This window comes from Apis dorsata, unplaced genomic scaffold, assembly GCF_000469605.1.
Source record: "Apis dorsata unplaced genomic scaffold, Apis dorsata 1.3 scaffold_200, whole genome shotgun sequence".
Classification (NCBI taxonomy): domain Eukaryota; kingdom Metazoa; phylum Arthropoda; class Insecta; order Hymenoptera; family Apidae; genus Apis; species Apis dorsata.
In genome coordinates, this window is record NW_006263484.1 from 42,023 (window position 1) to 57,165 (window position 15,143).

Here is a 15,143-nt window from a genome sequence, read left to right on the forward strand (position 1 = left end):
GAAAGCCAAGCGGAAGAAGGAAACGATAACTTGATTAGCCAGTCACATTCCATCGAAGTTGGGGCACGCCCGTCTCGCAAAAATTCATCGCAATTCGATTCCTGTAGTTCTTCGTCGGACTTGAGCTTGGCGGTGACGGAAGCGGTATCGGAACATCTTCGAAAGTCTTGCAGTTTGCAACAAAGTAGCAGCACAGGTAAATTTTTCTTCGTTTATCTGTTAAAAACTCCGTTATCCTATGATATTTCCCAGATCTAGAGATCTATCCTCGTTCGATTCGAAAATAAATAATAAAAATTAATTGAAAGATCGATGGAGATGGAGAAAAGGTTAGATGGTTGGTCGTACGGGAGGAAGAAAGAGGGGCTGAACGATTCTGGTTGTTGAATACAGGTGGTGGCTCGGAACGGATCGGTACGACGACGCGAAATTATTCGATCGGCTCGGTTGGCGGAAGGGCGAAGCTTGGAGAGATCGGTCGACCGTCGGCTTCGTCGTTTAATTATCCGTCGCCGCAGCACTCGTTGGAATATTCGCACGTGGCGACGGAGATCCGATCGGAGGGGAAGGATGTAGCCGAGGTGGTTGAGACGGAAACGAGGTCAAAAGTCACGTTGCTGGAGAAGGAACACGCGAAGAAAACATTGAGCAAGGCCCCCCTGATAAGCATTAGCGCGATTGTGGGCGAGCTGGCGAGCGATAGCTTCGCGGTTCAAGGGGAGGAAAGAAGGGAGGACGATTGCGGCAAGGGTGTGGCGGCGAAGGAAGGGGAGGTGGAGATGGAGAAAAGGAAAGGGGAGGCGGAGGGTGATAGAGGCGACGCGGTTATCGTCGCGGAAGAAAATTTGGCAATTTCGACTCGGGTGGAAACGGAGGCGGAGGAATCGCTGGAGGAGGCGCAAGTCGTTCCTGTTTGGGAGCCGGACACCCGACAGGACGACCAAATGGCACCCGTTACCCAACCAGCTCCTCAACAAAAGCGTGACAATAACGTTAACGAAGTGTGCCCGTGGGAAGACGAGTAAGTATGCTATTTTCATCGAAGAGAATTTATATTTTTTTTTTTTTCGGATCTTTTCTTCGTTTCTAAAAGGCGAAAGACTTTGTCGTCTCGACTCGACGAGAACGTTAAACAGGGCAGCGTTCATAAGATCGATTAACGGGGTTTACGATCTGTTTCAGGGAAAACTGTAGAGTGGATGCACCCTATGTGAAAACCTACGCGACTTTAGGTTATTTGTAACTTTAGATATCGGTACTAAACATACATTTCACGTATAAACATTTGCAATTTCAATTCCCATTTTACTTCACTTTTGCCAAGCCCGAGTGCCCGATCTATTTCCAACATATTGATCATCGTTTCTCGTTGATATCTTTCATTTCATTCCGAAAATTCATGGATCGATTCGTTGAACGAAATTTCCTTATTACTTGTTTCGTACCGTTGTAATAGACAGATATTTATCGATAATTGTCGAGAATACAAGAAACGATTCGAAATGGAAAGAGGAAAGCAAGCAAGTAAGTAAGTAAATAAATAAGTAAGCAGATAAATAAATAAATAAGTATCAAAAAGAATCTTATTTGTATAAAGTATAATAGATACTTTGTGGTGATCAACTTTGTGGATTTAAAGTAAGATTTGAATCGATATCTTTTGCGCCTATAAGAGGAATGTTATTTATTTTATTTATTTATTTATTCTTTCTCGATTTGCGTATAAGAAAGTGAACAAGCAGGCCTGTGAACGCAAATAGCCTGCTTCCAAAATCGCAAAATTAAACTTAGTTGGCCGAACGAGAATGAAACGTGTAGTTCGTGCCGTTCGTTATTTATTTCTCAAGAATTTGAAATCGATTTATTCGACGAAAGCGAATCAAACAAAGCAGAGACGCGTTCTGCGAGTGCTAGTCAACCATGAGCCCATTGACCGCTCTCGTAGCTCGCAAATTTCTTCGATACGAGCAAAGAAGAACGTTTCCACGCTAATTCGAATAAATCGTTTCGAAACGAAAAAAATTTCTCGGAAAACATTGTACGAATGTATATATTGTACGATTGTGAATTTCAACATGATGAATCGTTCGAATTAGATGACGATTAAAAACGAGTGATTTAGATCACTTTGCTTCGCTTTGAAAAAATAACTTAAATGTCGTGATATTCGATTTAATCAAAGCGTCGATACGTTGTCGAACAACGAGCGTAAGAAACTTTAGCTCGCTTGCGTATGGCCTGATACCTGTACTCTAACGGCCTGCTGACGGTTTAACGAGTATTACCAAATAAAAAAACGAACCTGTTTCACTTTTAATCTCTTTAGAGAAACTATTTAACTTGTTAAAAATCGTTACTCTACTCGCTGTTCCTATTATCGAGATCGAGTTCAATTTCAAAAGAGGAGGAAAGAGAAAAAAGTACGAGAAACGTGAAATAATAATAATAACGATTCGTTTGTTTATCACTTATTTAGAAGATATCGAATCTTGTTCTATACATATATATATATATATATACATATATTACAATATATTACAATATATTACAATATATTATCTGGAAGTGTAGAGCGTTTATCGGGTTCTCGGTACTGTCACTGCCCCAGTACCAAGATCCCTGCGATCTAAATTTCAATTCTCGAGTTAATCGATTAATTAAAAGAAATTATTCCACTACTTGTTCCGCTCGACGATGTAATTCAACGTATTCTCTCCCTTCCTAGAGAATTTATTCGATCGCTTGTTAAAAAAAAAAAATGGTAGGAACGTGTCGTTGTATCGTAAGAAATTAGAAAGATAATCTTATTATAGAGCATTATACGTACATGGTAATCGTAATATATTTTATCAAGTGAAATTGTAATATTAATCGGAGTGGGAAAGGATCGATTCGATCGTGAATTATACACGTAGTGGTAATACTTTTGGTCTGCTACAACTCGAATATTAAAAATTACGAACGAAATAGATATTTTAACGTTTCTTTTCAATGTATTTCGACGAATATCTGTTTTGTAACGACATATAATAAATATATCCCCAAATTGCGAGGAGGAGAAGAAGAAGAGGAAGAAGAAAAAATTGATTTACGACAGCGATACGATATCTATTTAAGTTTCGTAGAAAAAGTTCGGGCACTCGAGGCTAGCGTTAAGAAATCCTGAGACGTATTCACGACGATCGTGCATCGTCGATTCAACAGCTCAATTTAACTATTGTAAACATCTCCTTATGAAAAATAGAGATAGTCGGTTAATAAGTGAGATATCGCGATTCTTATGGGAACGAATATAAAAAATATTATATACGAATCATAATGAATAACGGCATAGGTATCGAGATGATTTTTCCGTTAGTCTCAGCATTAGCAAATGTACGTAGTTTCGACGTATGACTGACGATTAGTCTTATTTACGAAATACGATGACTCGTGAATAGAGACTATTCACACCTACCTATATAATAATAATATATATATATAGTATATGCCACGTTGAAGAATAAAATTTCGTTCGATCAAGCATGCGACGAGAATAAATAGGTTGGTAAATAAAATAAATTAATTACGACAAACGAATCAAACAACTATTTTTGTTCTCTTTTTGCAGAAACGTTTTATATGTATTTGTGCGTATAATGCCGTTCCGTCGTTATTATTACAATTTTTCAATCACCGATATCGCGAATAATAGATTTTATTCGCTATCGTTTACTCGCTGACTCGCATCACCCTTGCATATAATACACATATAAAGGGGCAATCGAAAGGATCGTTGTACGTCATGAATCTTTAAGCGTTATTCGATTTCACGTTCCGTTTGTGTATCGCTGTATTGTTCGCTGTGTTACGTAAATTGGTAAAACGAACGTTTCATCGGCGACGAAAAGTGACGTGTAACGTATCTGTTGGCCATTATTTTTTTCCTTCAACGGAGAATGCATCGCCAGAGATCCGAGAATAATCGATATCGTGAAGAGAAACAGTGTAAATGGCATACAAGTTACTCGACGATTCCTAATTATTTTTTCCATATATTCGATCATTTTTATAACCGATTGTAAATACTTTATTCTTCTCCGATTATATTATTATTTTTCAAAACGCGCTAATCGTACGATCGATTCGTAATCCGTCTACGAATAACGCGAGAACAGATATTCGAAACATCGAGGTTTCGATATAGCTCGCGATCGGTTATATTTTTATTTTCCAAGCTAAATTTTAATTACGTGTATTTTCGATGACGCGAAATTTTTTGCAAATGAAATCTTTCGTCGAGTTTTCGGGTCCGAGTAGAAGATTAGAGAGAGAGAGAGAGAGAGAGAGTAGGAATAACGGAAAGCGAAAATAATTTTAAAAGATATTTGATTCGCAATATTTGATCGAGGCGCGAGTGCTTGTCGTATTTTTAAGTCGATCTAAATCTATTTATATCTATTTCGCGTACATAAACGAAAACAATCGGAACGTATCCCTTTTTATTTTTATTCTCCATTTCTAGATCTTTGCCAATAGTACAAATGTAACTTAAAGTATAGCGTAATTTACGGATAAGCCTGGCTCCGATACGATCTAGATATATAATCGTACCATCCATCGTATCTCCTTTTCTTTTCTTCTCCCTTTCTTAATTCATTCTTTACTCGCTTTTTCTTCAAACGTTTTTAAATTTTGAAAAACGAGACGAAATATTTTACCGTTTCGATAAGATAATTAAGAGAAGATTTCGATTTATCGAGTGAAATTGTGCGATTAAATTTTTCGTAATATCTCGTTATCCGTCGTTTCCCACCTAGTAGCGATAGTACGAATAACTAGTCGGGAACGAGCCATGTTTATCGGGAAAAGACTGAAAACGTACCTGAAATTCACCCCTCCTTCGAAAACTCGTGTTGTAACAAATTCTACGACTTAACGTTTTAGAATAACTAGTATTGTCTCATCGTTTCGATAAAAAGGGGGAAAATGTAACTGATAAAAGAATATTACTACATCTCGAGAAAGACGAAGATAATTTTAAGCGTTACTACGGATGAGAAAAAGGGGTGATCGATTCAAGATTTCAGCGATCCTTGACGTGTCCCGAGACGTTTCATCTGTATTTTGTATTAGATCGATCTATCGCCAAGTCGTTTTAACGAGAGTATAATATATATATATATATATATATATGTGTATATATATATATATACATGTATGTATATACATATATATGTTTAAAAAAAAAGTGTATATCTAGCGAATTACTGTTATCTAGTAATCGAGAAAGAGATAGCGTAGAGGTTCTCGTCTCACCGACAACATCGTCTTATTCGAGAACATTGCTGCTTTTTTTTTTATCGTCAAAAGAAGATGGTTCGATTTAGTTGGAGGATAAATGTTTTTACACGGATCAATCGATGGAAAGAAGGGGGGGGGGGATGAAATAAAAGATGAAAATTATAAATGATGAGATCGCGTTCGTAAGAATGAACGAAAAGAAAAGTTCGTATTCGTTCGAAACGTGTCCTGAATCATCTTATTCAGCTTGTTTCCGTTCTCTAATTCTTTATCTCTTTTTACCACAGTGTCGATTCATCGGTATTTAACGATAACGAATTAATAAGCTACTACTATCGCGTGTACGCGAGAAAAAAAAAATTAAAGATATATCCTTTCTTAAATTGTTTTCTATATAACGGGCACAAAGATTCGTACGACGAAGAGAAGGGAGGGAGGGGGGATAGATAGAGGCGCGAAGATACGTGTGTCGATAGGAAAGCAGTTTACGTACGAGGAATTGTAAAATTGAATCGATTAACTGCGTTTTAAGAGATTAAATCGAAGAGATGAATCGGACTATTTAAAAGAAAGAAAGAAAGAAAAGGAAGGAAGGAGGAAAAAAAAAGAAAAAAAAAGAAAAAAAAATGTATAAAATAGAATCCAAATATATGGATCTCTTCGTTACATTCTAAATCAGTTATGAACGTTAAATAGATGCTTAAACGATATTAGAGTGTAAAAAATTCGAATTGAAGGAAAAAGCAAAGTAATCACCTTTGTATTAGATAAGTTGTAATTGCGCTAATGACTCGCGATACGTCTATCGCAACTTATAACTATATTTTAAAACTGTATTACAACGCGTTGAACGTACTGTCGTTCACGCGGATAAAAACTGATTATTTAATTACTACCACGTATATATTACAAATATATGCAAAAGAATGAAACGGATAAAACGTGTTACCACTTACCACATTTGGAAACGTGTTATAGAAATATAAATAAAAAGGCTTTGGTGTATATAGTTTTGTAAAGTAATAAAGATGTATAGAGACGAAGTAATAGTAAACGAAGGGAGAAAAGACACTACTACGGTGTTAAACCGACACATTGTCGTCGACACGTTGGTCAAGGCCGATACAAACTATCGAAATTGAATCGAAGCGACGCGATGCGACGCGACGCGAAACAATGCGCTTGTATATCGAGGGAATTGTTGCATTGGACGTATTTTACGATGCGTAATTGAATTGAACCGAATCGTTTCGTTAAATGTAGCTGCGTTTACGCGTATGTAGGTATGTATGCGTATACATGCACACGCACACGTATACGTAAAAGCAGAAAGAATGTTATAAAATATGTGATACATGCGTATTATTTTAAGCTGTCGATAGAATGTCCCAATATTAAATATATTATAGCGAGATTAAATCGAGTGTTTTCTTTCATGCTTTCGATATATATATATATCTTTTTCCTTACCTCTTTACCTTAATTCGATTCGATTATTAATTAAAAATGATACGTCACAGATACGATTAATCTTTATTATTACGAATTGATATAACGATATAAACGTAATTTTTCTAAAATATTATACTGTACATAAAAACGTGTAATTTAATAATCGTATTATGTAGTCGTATTATACTATATTTAAAATTGATGCATTTAAAAAAAAATTGGAAATCAATCGTGTATTGTCGCTTAATATATCAATACGTATAATCGCGACGCATATATCTGTAACGGTATTTCGGAATCGACGTTATAAAATACCATAGACCAGCTATTGTCTATTGTGCTTTCGGATAAATCGACCGTCTGCTATTGGAAAATCGTTCGAATTATAGAACGATTCCACGATACGGTATGTATGTTAGCAATTTAATACCATTCTATATTTTATACCATCGCGTTCCAAACAGATATACCTACCTATCTAAAATTCATACGTTCAATTTTCGAATTCGTTTTCACTCCATTTTCCACTTTCAACTTATCGATTTGTTCTTACATACGTATATCTTATTTATTCTAAAGCTATACGGTATAGATGGAGAAAATTTAATAAAGTTAAGAATAAAATCACTTCAATAATTTATTGTTCGAAACATCGAATAAAAATAATCACGAATAACCGCGTAGCGTTAGAAAGAGTCGAAGTTATGCGAACATTTTTAACTAGTTATATTTTTAACAGGTTAGGTTAGGTTGCCGAACTTTATCCAACTATCACTATACAGAAGTTGTTCGATGGAACGATCTCGGTCACGTGTTTATCGAAAAAACTGAAAAAGTTATTGACAAGGAATATATCGAACGTACGTATATATTATTTTCGATAATAATTCGACAAATTCACGCATTGAATAACGAAAATGTTGAATAACGCTTGTTTCATTTTTATTCTCGCTTACGCTGATTGTCGTCGAAAAAGGGAAATCTTGTTATCCATTGTACGTGAATGCACGATAAATTGCTCGCAATCGATAGATACGATGATTCGAAATGGAATCATCACGCGATGACGCGTAATTATTGAAATTTGTTCAATAACAACGGCAACGTTGAGACGGGCAATTGGGTGGATAAACCAGGCACTTGTCCATGCAATAAACACTCGCACCGTCTTTTCCACCGATATCTCCGATCGCGTCGCACACTTCCCTATTGGAAACAAATAAATATTTCTTATTTTTCGTTGGAAATGATCTTTCTCGCTTATTTAATATCATTAAAACGATTAAAAATACGATAATTTTTTTCAATAAACACACATATATATAGATTATTATAAATAACGATTAATATTGGTATAGTACTTACGGGCATTGACATATAGTTGGTGGACAATTTGGTGGATAGCGAAGACAATTGGTTTGACACCAATCGTTCATTCCTGGAATACGCCGATAAAGAGGGGTAGGTACACACACTTGAGATCTGAAACGAAGAATATCAGATTTACTTTTAACGCGCGCAACGATGAAAGAAAAGAAACGTTGTGAAAACTTGACGTAAGTCGTTGCTTGTTTTAAAAAGTCTGTATTATAAATAACGAATATAAACGCGCTCGAAAATTGTAATATTATATATGTCAAGTAGAATATTTTTCGTTCGAATTTTTGTATTAACGTGTATTTAATCTGGAAAATTCTCGAAGCGCTGAAAAAGCGTTGCACTCTATATCATTCGTTTATTCTCTCTTGTAACGATACTCGACTCTTATCTTATGGTAAATTTTCTGAAAATTAGTGAAATTTTTCTACATGCGATATTCGATACTTTTCGATACGATATCGAGACTTGATTTTCTCGAAAGTTTTTTATTGTTATATAATGTTCTGTATAAATAATATTTTAAAAAAAAGAAACGTTATTCTTTCTTTTCTCTTTTTTTTATCTTTTATCCCAGTTATACGTCTTAACTGATCGTCAATCACGATAAATTGATATAATAGATGATCGACGCTTACCTGACGACAAGTGGGAATATATTATTGGGAGAACGATAATCTTTGTAATAGAGCAAAAAGGGATTGTCTTGTTGCACGAAGAGGGGAGGTACTCCAGCTGTACTAGTGATGATGCTCACGTCGGCGCAATTTCTAAACGTCTCTGGTCTTCCACATCCATTGGCTTCGGTTCCATTTTCACAAGTACCCCACATATTACCTGATGATAAATCGTATATATATATATTATAATAAATAACATCGAAAAGATTATTCGAAAAGATATGAACGTAGAATGCGTAAAGTAAATCGCGTTTGAATGTTTGCCAATTACGACGAGTTATTTCTCTTATTATATTTTGTTTCCATGATGGAAATGTATATGTATAGAGAACATATACGACCAAAGTTAACGTAAGCGATTGTAAAAATACGAACCAGTGTAATAATTCCATTGAATGACACATTGAGTACAGGTGACGTAGGCAGGTAAAGTTACCTTGTATCGAAATATAGCTTTTCTTTCGCTATCTTCGGGTATCTCGAATCGAACATCCCGGGTTCCGGATATATACAATGGATACCTCGAGAAACAAAAATTCAGTAATTTTATAATATATATACACGTTCTCGTCTACTTAATTATATTTGTATTAATTATTTACCTTTTTGGATAAATAATTTTTAATAATTCGATGAAACGTCGAGTATTCTAATAATATAGCGAATAAACAGATATTATCGAACAAACGTACAAAATGATAGTAAAATATATGAAATTTAACTAATAATATATGAAAATCCATATCGATTTCGTCGAAATGATTAATAATTAGAGTATTTTACAGCATTTGATTAACGCGAAGAGAAGAAAAATAAATGAATCCAAGTATTTATCTTAGAGTCATTTATTTTAGAGGAGATTCGAAATTTGACAAAATTTGAAAAATCTATTTTATATTATTATTTATTTATTTATATTCGTTTCTCGTAACGAATATTTTTAAAATTATTTTAGTTGCGGAATCTGATCGGAAAAGCAAAAAGAAATTATGTATTTGGATAGATTCGAATAATCGACATTTCTCGTGAAAAAAAGATTACCTGTCGAAGCATTCTTGAGTGGCCACGTTTCTTGGATTGTTATTCGGACAAAGATACATTTCGAATCTGCCTAAATGATTCGCCGTAAGCTCAATCTCGACGTCGATATCCTGTAAATTCGAACGATATCGATAAAAGAGAAAGAAAAATTGGGGGGAAATAAATTGGAGAAATGGATTATTTTTCGTAATTGTTCGCCTACTATGGGGAAAAAAAGTCTAATATATATCGAAAAAGGATAATTTCAACGCTCGAAAGTGCAGGGAATTCTAAGAAATTATCGATCATGGATAATCGAATCGAATTCTCGAATTCACGATATCACGAAGAAGATAAAAGTAAATATTCGTGATTATGTGACGTACATTTATACGTTAACGAGATTCAAAATTTATTCGATATAATTGATAAAATTTGAATCGATACGATTTCGAATATATTATTCATTTTTTCAATTGTCTATGTATCGAAAATTCGGATGGAAAAATTTTATTCCACATTTTCGATTTATTTTTTCGCCATTTTCAATTGAATATTTGTCACAACACGAATTTATTTAATTACGATTAGGTGGTGAAACGAGAAGTGAAATTACCTGTCCAACCGTGTAATGTCTAACAATTGTGCCTTTCGCATATTCGCCACCCGCTTCGTGCGGTCTCGGCTCTTTCAAGTGATATGCGTCACCGCAAACGCCACACTGACCCTTATTTTGCACCCATTGAACTAAACGACAACAACAATCATAATAATATAATAATACAATAAAAAGTGAAATTTGAAAACAGCTGGGAAATATATTTATTAATATTATATTATATATTATATTATATATATATTATTAATATTAATAATATAATAATTAATAATATAATAATTTTAATATTAATAATATAATAATACAATAAAAAGTGAAATTTGGAAACAGCTGCGAAATATATTTATTAATATTATTATATTAATATTATATATTATATTATATATATATTATTAATATTATATTATATATTATTAATATTAATAATATAATAATACAATAAAAAGTGAAATTTGAAAACAGCTGGAATATTTATGTTACGAAATTGATCGATACTTATGCATTTTCGTGCACGTCTGTGCAATTTTGAAATTCGACGAATTAAGTTTTTCTCAAACTTAATCGTATTGCATGATTCGAGTCGATTTTAATAATATAATAATACAATAAAAAGTGAAATTTGGAAACAGCTGGGAAATATATTTATTAATATTATTATATTAATATTATATTATATATTATTAATCTTAATAATATAATAATACAATAAAAAGTGAAATTTGAAAACAGCTGGGAAATATATTTACGTCACGAAATTGATCGATACTTGTGCATTTTCATCTGTGCAATTTTGAAATTCGACGAATTAAGTTTTTCTCAAACTTAATCGTATTGCATTGATTCGAGTCGATTTTATAAATCGTCGATTCGCAGTGATTACTGTGAAATAACGGACCTGCATATCCGCCGCAGAACAGTTCATTGTCGTTGTAATTTACAGGATTCGGATATCCAAAGCGCCACATGCTGTTTCTTGCTGGCGGATCCATGAGTCGGCCATGCCCATTTACGTATACGTGATCGGGACCCTTTAAAATTATTTAATGCGTTATTCGTGGAAATAATGGATGGACCTGGTAGAGCGTCAAAAGACGATTAAGGAGTAGATATAAAAAAAAGAAAAGAAAAAAAATTTGTACGATTCTTTTTCAACGAATCGCTTTTTTATACTTACCCGAAGAAGGAGGTAGAATATTAACAAAAATATATCGCAACATCGATATCTGGTAATCATGACCACCTAAAATAAGATTTACCTTTTAAAACGTTGGTAAAACTTTGAAATATACGTATATATATATATGTATATTACAGAGAAAGATTTATTTTCTTTCTGTATAATTTAAATGATATTATTTATTAGTTGTAATTGCTCGATATTAACGATCTCACGATTAACGACATTAATATTAAATAGCGTGTAAACGATAGTAATGCGAAAGTAGTTAATCATTTAATACAATTAATTGAAACATTATGGTAAATAGATGGTAATATTAATGAAATAATATTATGAATGAATCGAAGCCTGAACGTATATATCCGAAGATATATATTTATCGAGGTAGGAAGAGTACAATGAACTGCGATTCGACGCGAAAGATTTGCGGTGAGATCGAAACAATGATATCATAAATATCGTAGATATGTAGATATTTTTGCCGCCTTTTCGCGATATATGTATATATCTAAATTTTGCTTCATCGAATCGGATATTTAATTAAAATTTATATTTATCATACACGGTTGTTTAACGTCTCTATCTTGACACAATACAGGACTAATTTCGTACAACTTGGGTGTACGGTATACGGTATAGGGTATCTATAAATTGTTAATACTTTATAAAAGAAACAAGATTTACTCCTTGTATCGGAGTTCCGTTCACTGTCGTGTACATAAAGATCGTTAAATCGAAACATGGAATGGAATTAGCATAAATTTAGGCTGACATTAACCCGATCCAATCCGATCTTCGCACGTGAGTATCGAGCCGTATCGACGATTAACAGTCGAATTATAAAACTCGACTAAGTAATGTACACACGCATCTAAAATTCGAGTTCGAGACATCCTAGAACGGTACGGAGAATCAAACGTGATGAATGCCGAATAGAACAAATTATTTTTGTTTCGAGTTGTGATTCGATCGTTTTGCGATGAGATATCGTATATGACGATGTGTAACGATTTAAAACGCGACGCGTAACGCGAGATGAAAAATAACAATTTGAAAATTATTATTGAATGTTTCGTTGTAACGTAACAACTTGCTCGTGTTTTCGTTCCAATTTTCTAAACGGATTCGGATATAATCTAATTTTGTTTTTCTTCGTTTCGATTTCGCGTTTGAAAGAAAAACGTATCGCCGATGTGTCGAAACCTCGATCGATATCCTCGCGTCAAATTATCCTTTGATAATTATTTTATTCTTATCGTTGCTGACTTATTTATCAAGAGAATTCAATCGCTCGAAATAAATCTTCGTTGTTGTCACCTTTCCCCGAAACGATCAAGGTTAACCGGATCTTTTTCGCTCGTTTTTAACCAACTTATAGCTATCATGGACATTTGTCATTGTCGTTGAGTGGATAATTTAATATCCACTAGTGGTTTGCATTTCGGTTGTATTTTTTTTTCTTTTCTTTTTATCTATTTATTTATATATATATATATATATATAAAAGATAACGATTTAAATTATTCCGATAAATGATAAATTTATCATTAAAAGGTTAAAAAAAGATAAACCATGGAGAAATAATTTTCCACATTGTGTTTAATATCAAAATCTTACTTTTTTTAATAGCATCTCGATATAATCATATTAATTGCGGGAGAATATTAAAAAATTTCTCTTAAATTACGATAAAATTATTGTATGTGTTTATTTCAACGAACAAAAAATCGATTAACTGTTTCAACATTATAAAGGATCGCAAAATAAAAGGAAAAATAAAAGGACGATGAAGTGGAACAAAAAATGACAATCAAAATCGACATTCACACGAATACATATATATACATATATATAGATATAAATACGTAATTCCATTGGGTAATTTAAGCTTGATGGCGAGAAAGAAAAAAAAAGAACGTTCTCTCGTTTTATTCGTTTCTTCGTACGTATCGAATTCAAAAAGGAAGAAGAAATAATCATCTTTCGTCCCGTCGAAAAATTTGACTTGATATTTCGTTCTAATTTATACGAAAATTATTTGGAAGAAAAAAAATTCTTTTCTTCACGAATCAAAGATATCTTATGCATAATTTTTAGAAAATATGAAAATAATTTTTAGTTGTATTTTTCGGAAGTAAATGTGAAAACGAAAAAGATAAAGCGATTATAAACCATATTTTTTGATTTTTTGATCGATCTATTTTACAATAGAAGATATTAACAACAGATATTTCGTCGATGATCGGAAAGAAATACGAATAAGGAAATTTTGAAAAAGCCACTACTTCTATAAACATCCATCGAAGGTCTTTCATTCATCTTCATTATCATAATCGATGTTGATACCGTTATATCACGAGAGAATTTAAAACGGTGAATAATATATAACGAGATGTTATCCTGCGCTAATACGAGGAACGAAAGCAATTTAAGCATCGATGTCAAAAATCTAAATTTAAAATCTTGTTCAAAGAATAAAGATAACGTTATCTACCGCAACATTAACATATTTACACGTAAATCAAAATTGAAATGTGAATATATTAATTGCCACCGTAACTTTGATCTTATTCCAATACCTTATCTTCGATATATAGGTGTGCAATTATAACGAAATCGAAAGATTAAACAAATATTTATTACGAAAATTATGATTAAAACTGTTAATACATCACCTCGTTACAAGAGGATAACTCTTCTCTATTCGATTTTGTATATCTCGCTCCAATATCTCTCATTACGATTACTTTGTTCTTCTTTTTTTTTCGTTCTATAAACGATAACGCGTTTAGATCGCTGCTTACCATGAATGTCAATGGTAAAATTCAAAATTCGCTGCAGCAGAAACAAAATAATTCGACGAGAAACGAATTCGAAATAGCGAATACAGTAGCGTACCTATTTTTGTACAAAGTTTAGGATCGAATACGTTCTATTTAAATAATAATATTAATGATCTCGTTTAAGAAGAGATTAAGAAACTTGCAAAGATATAAGATAATTGTCATTTATCAACAGGTAGATTAAAAAAAAATGTTTATGTTTCAATCTTGGAAACATTTAACACGATTTTCATTTATACAATTTTATTTTCTCATTCTCTATATCGTATCTATTATAGATAGGTATTTTTATTTTATATCGTTAAAACTCCATTACGCGGATAAATTTTTGAAACTTGCGAAAGATAGCTGGTATACGCGCGAAAATAATTTCTTCTGATAAAAAAATTGAAAATAACGGTCGAGGAGAATACGAATAAAATATCGATCCCGAATCGGCACTCGTTACCTTCGTATTCGCGTAGTACGTTCATAAGAGAAATAACAAACGAAAAAAGACATTAAAGGTTTTTGAGAGGAGGGCATTGGCTTTTCGCATTGAAGACGTAGCATTGAAGGTTGATGATGACTAAAATCTGAATATTGTGAATCACGTGAGATTATTTCCTATCGTTTTATATCGTTTTATTGTCGTTATTTTTATTTCTTCCTCTGTTCTTATTATTCTTCCTTTTTTTTTTTTTTTCATA

At 33.0% G+C, this 15,143-nt stretch overlaps 2 protein-coding genes and 1 long non-coding RNA gene across 18 annotated transcripts in view; 2 read left to right on the forward strand and 1 right to left on the reverse strand.

Moving 5' to 3' along the window:
• Positions 1–1,297, forward strand: part of LOC102675687 (regulator of G-protein signaling 11) — an 18,702-nt gene extending 17,405 nt beyond the window's left edge. For all 16 annotated transcript variants that reach the window (XM_006614912.2, XM_006614913.2, XM_031510100.1 and 13 more), the window contains 3 exons: positions 1–196; positions 394–1,021; positions 1,183–1,297. In XM_006614912.2, the coding sequence (XP_006614975.1) occupies positions 1–196; positions 394–1,021; positions 1,183–1,243 (885 nt within the window). In that variant the 3' untranslated portion in view covers positions 1,244–1,297. The remainder of the gene's footprint in view (positions 197–393; positions 1,022–1,182) is intronic.
• Positions 1,298–3,051: 1,754 nt separating this feature from the next.
• Positions 3,052–5,879, forward strand: LOC116185529. The gene is made up of 2 exons (XR_004150376.1): positions 3,052–3,483; positions 5,148–5,879. It is a non-coding gene; the product is annotated as an uncharacterized LOC116185529 (long non-coding RNA).
• Positions 5,880–7,666: 1,787 nt separating this feature from the next.
• LOC102674962 lies at positions 7,667–12,346 on the reverse strand. The gene is made up of 9 exons (XM_006614907.2): positions 12,296–12,346; positions 11,606–11,671; positions 11,327–11,459; positions 10,429–10,559; positions 9,834–9,943; positions 9,168–9,313; positions 8,751–8,949; positions 8,101–8,217; positions 7,667–7,941 (listed from the first exon to the last, which is right to left on the reverse strand). The coding sequence occupies exons 1-9, from the start codon at positions 12,329–12,331 to the stop codon at positions 7,824–7,826; spliced, it is 1,056 nt and encodes a 351-aa protein (XP_006614970.1). The 5' UTR covers positions 12,332–12,346; the 3' UTR covers positions 7,667–7,823.
• Between the last annotated feature and the right edge of the window lie 2,797 nt (positions 12,347–15,143).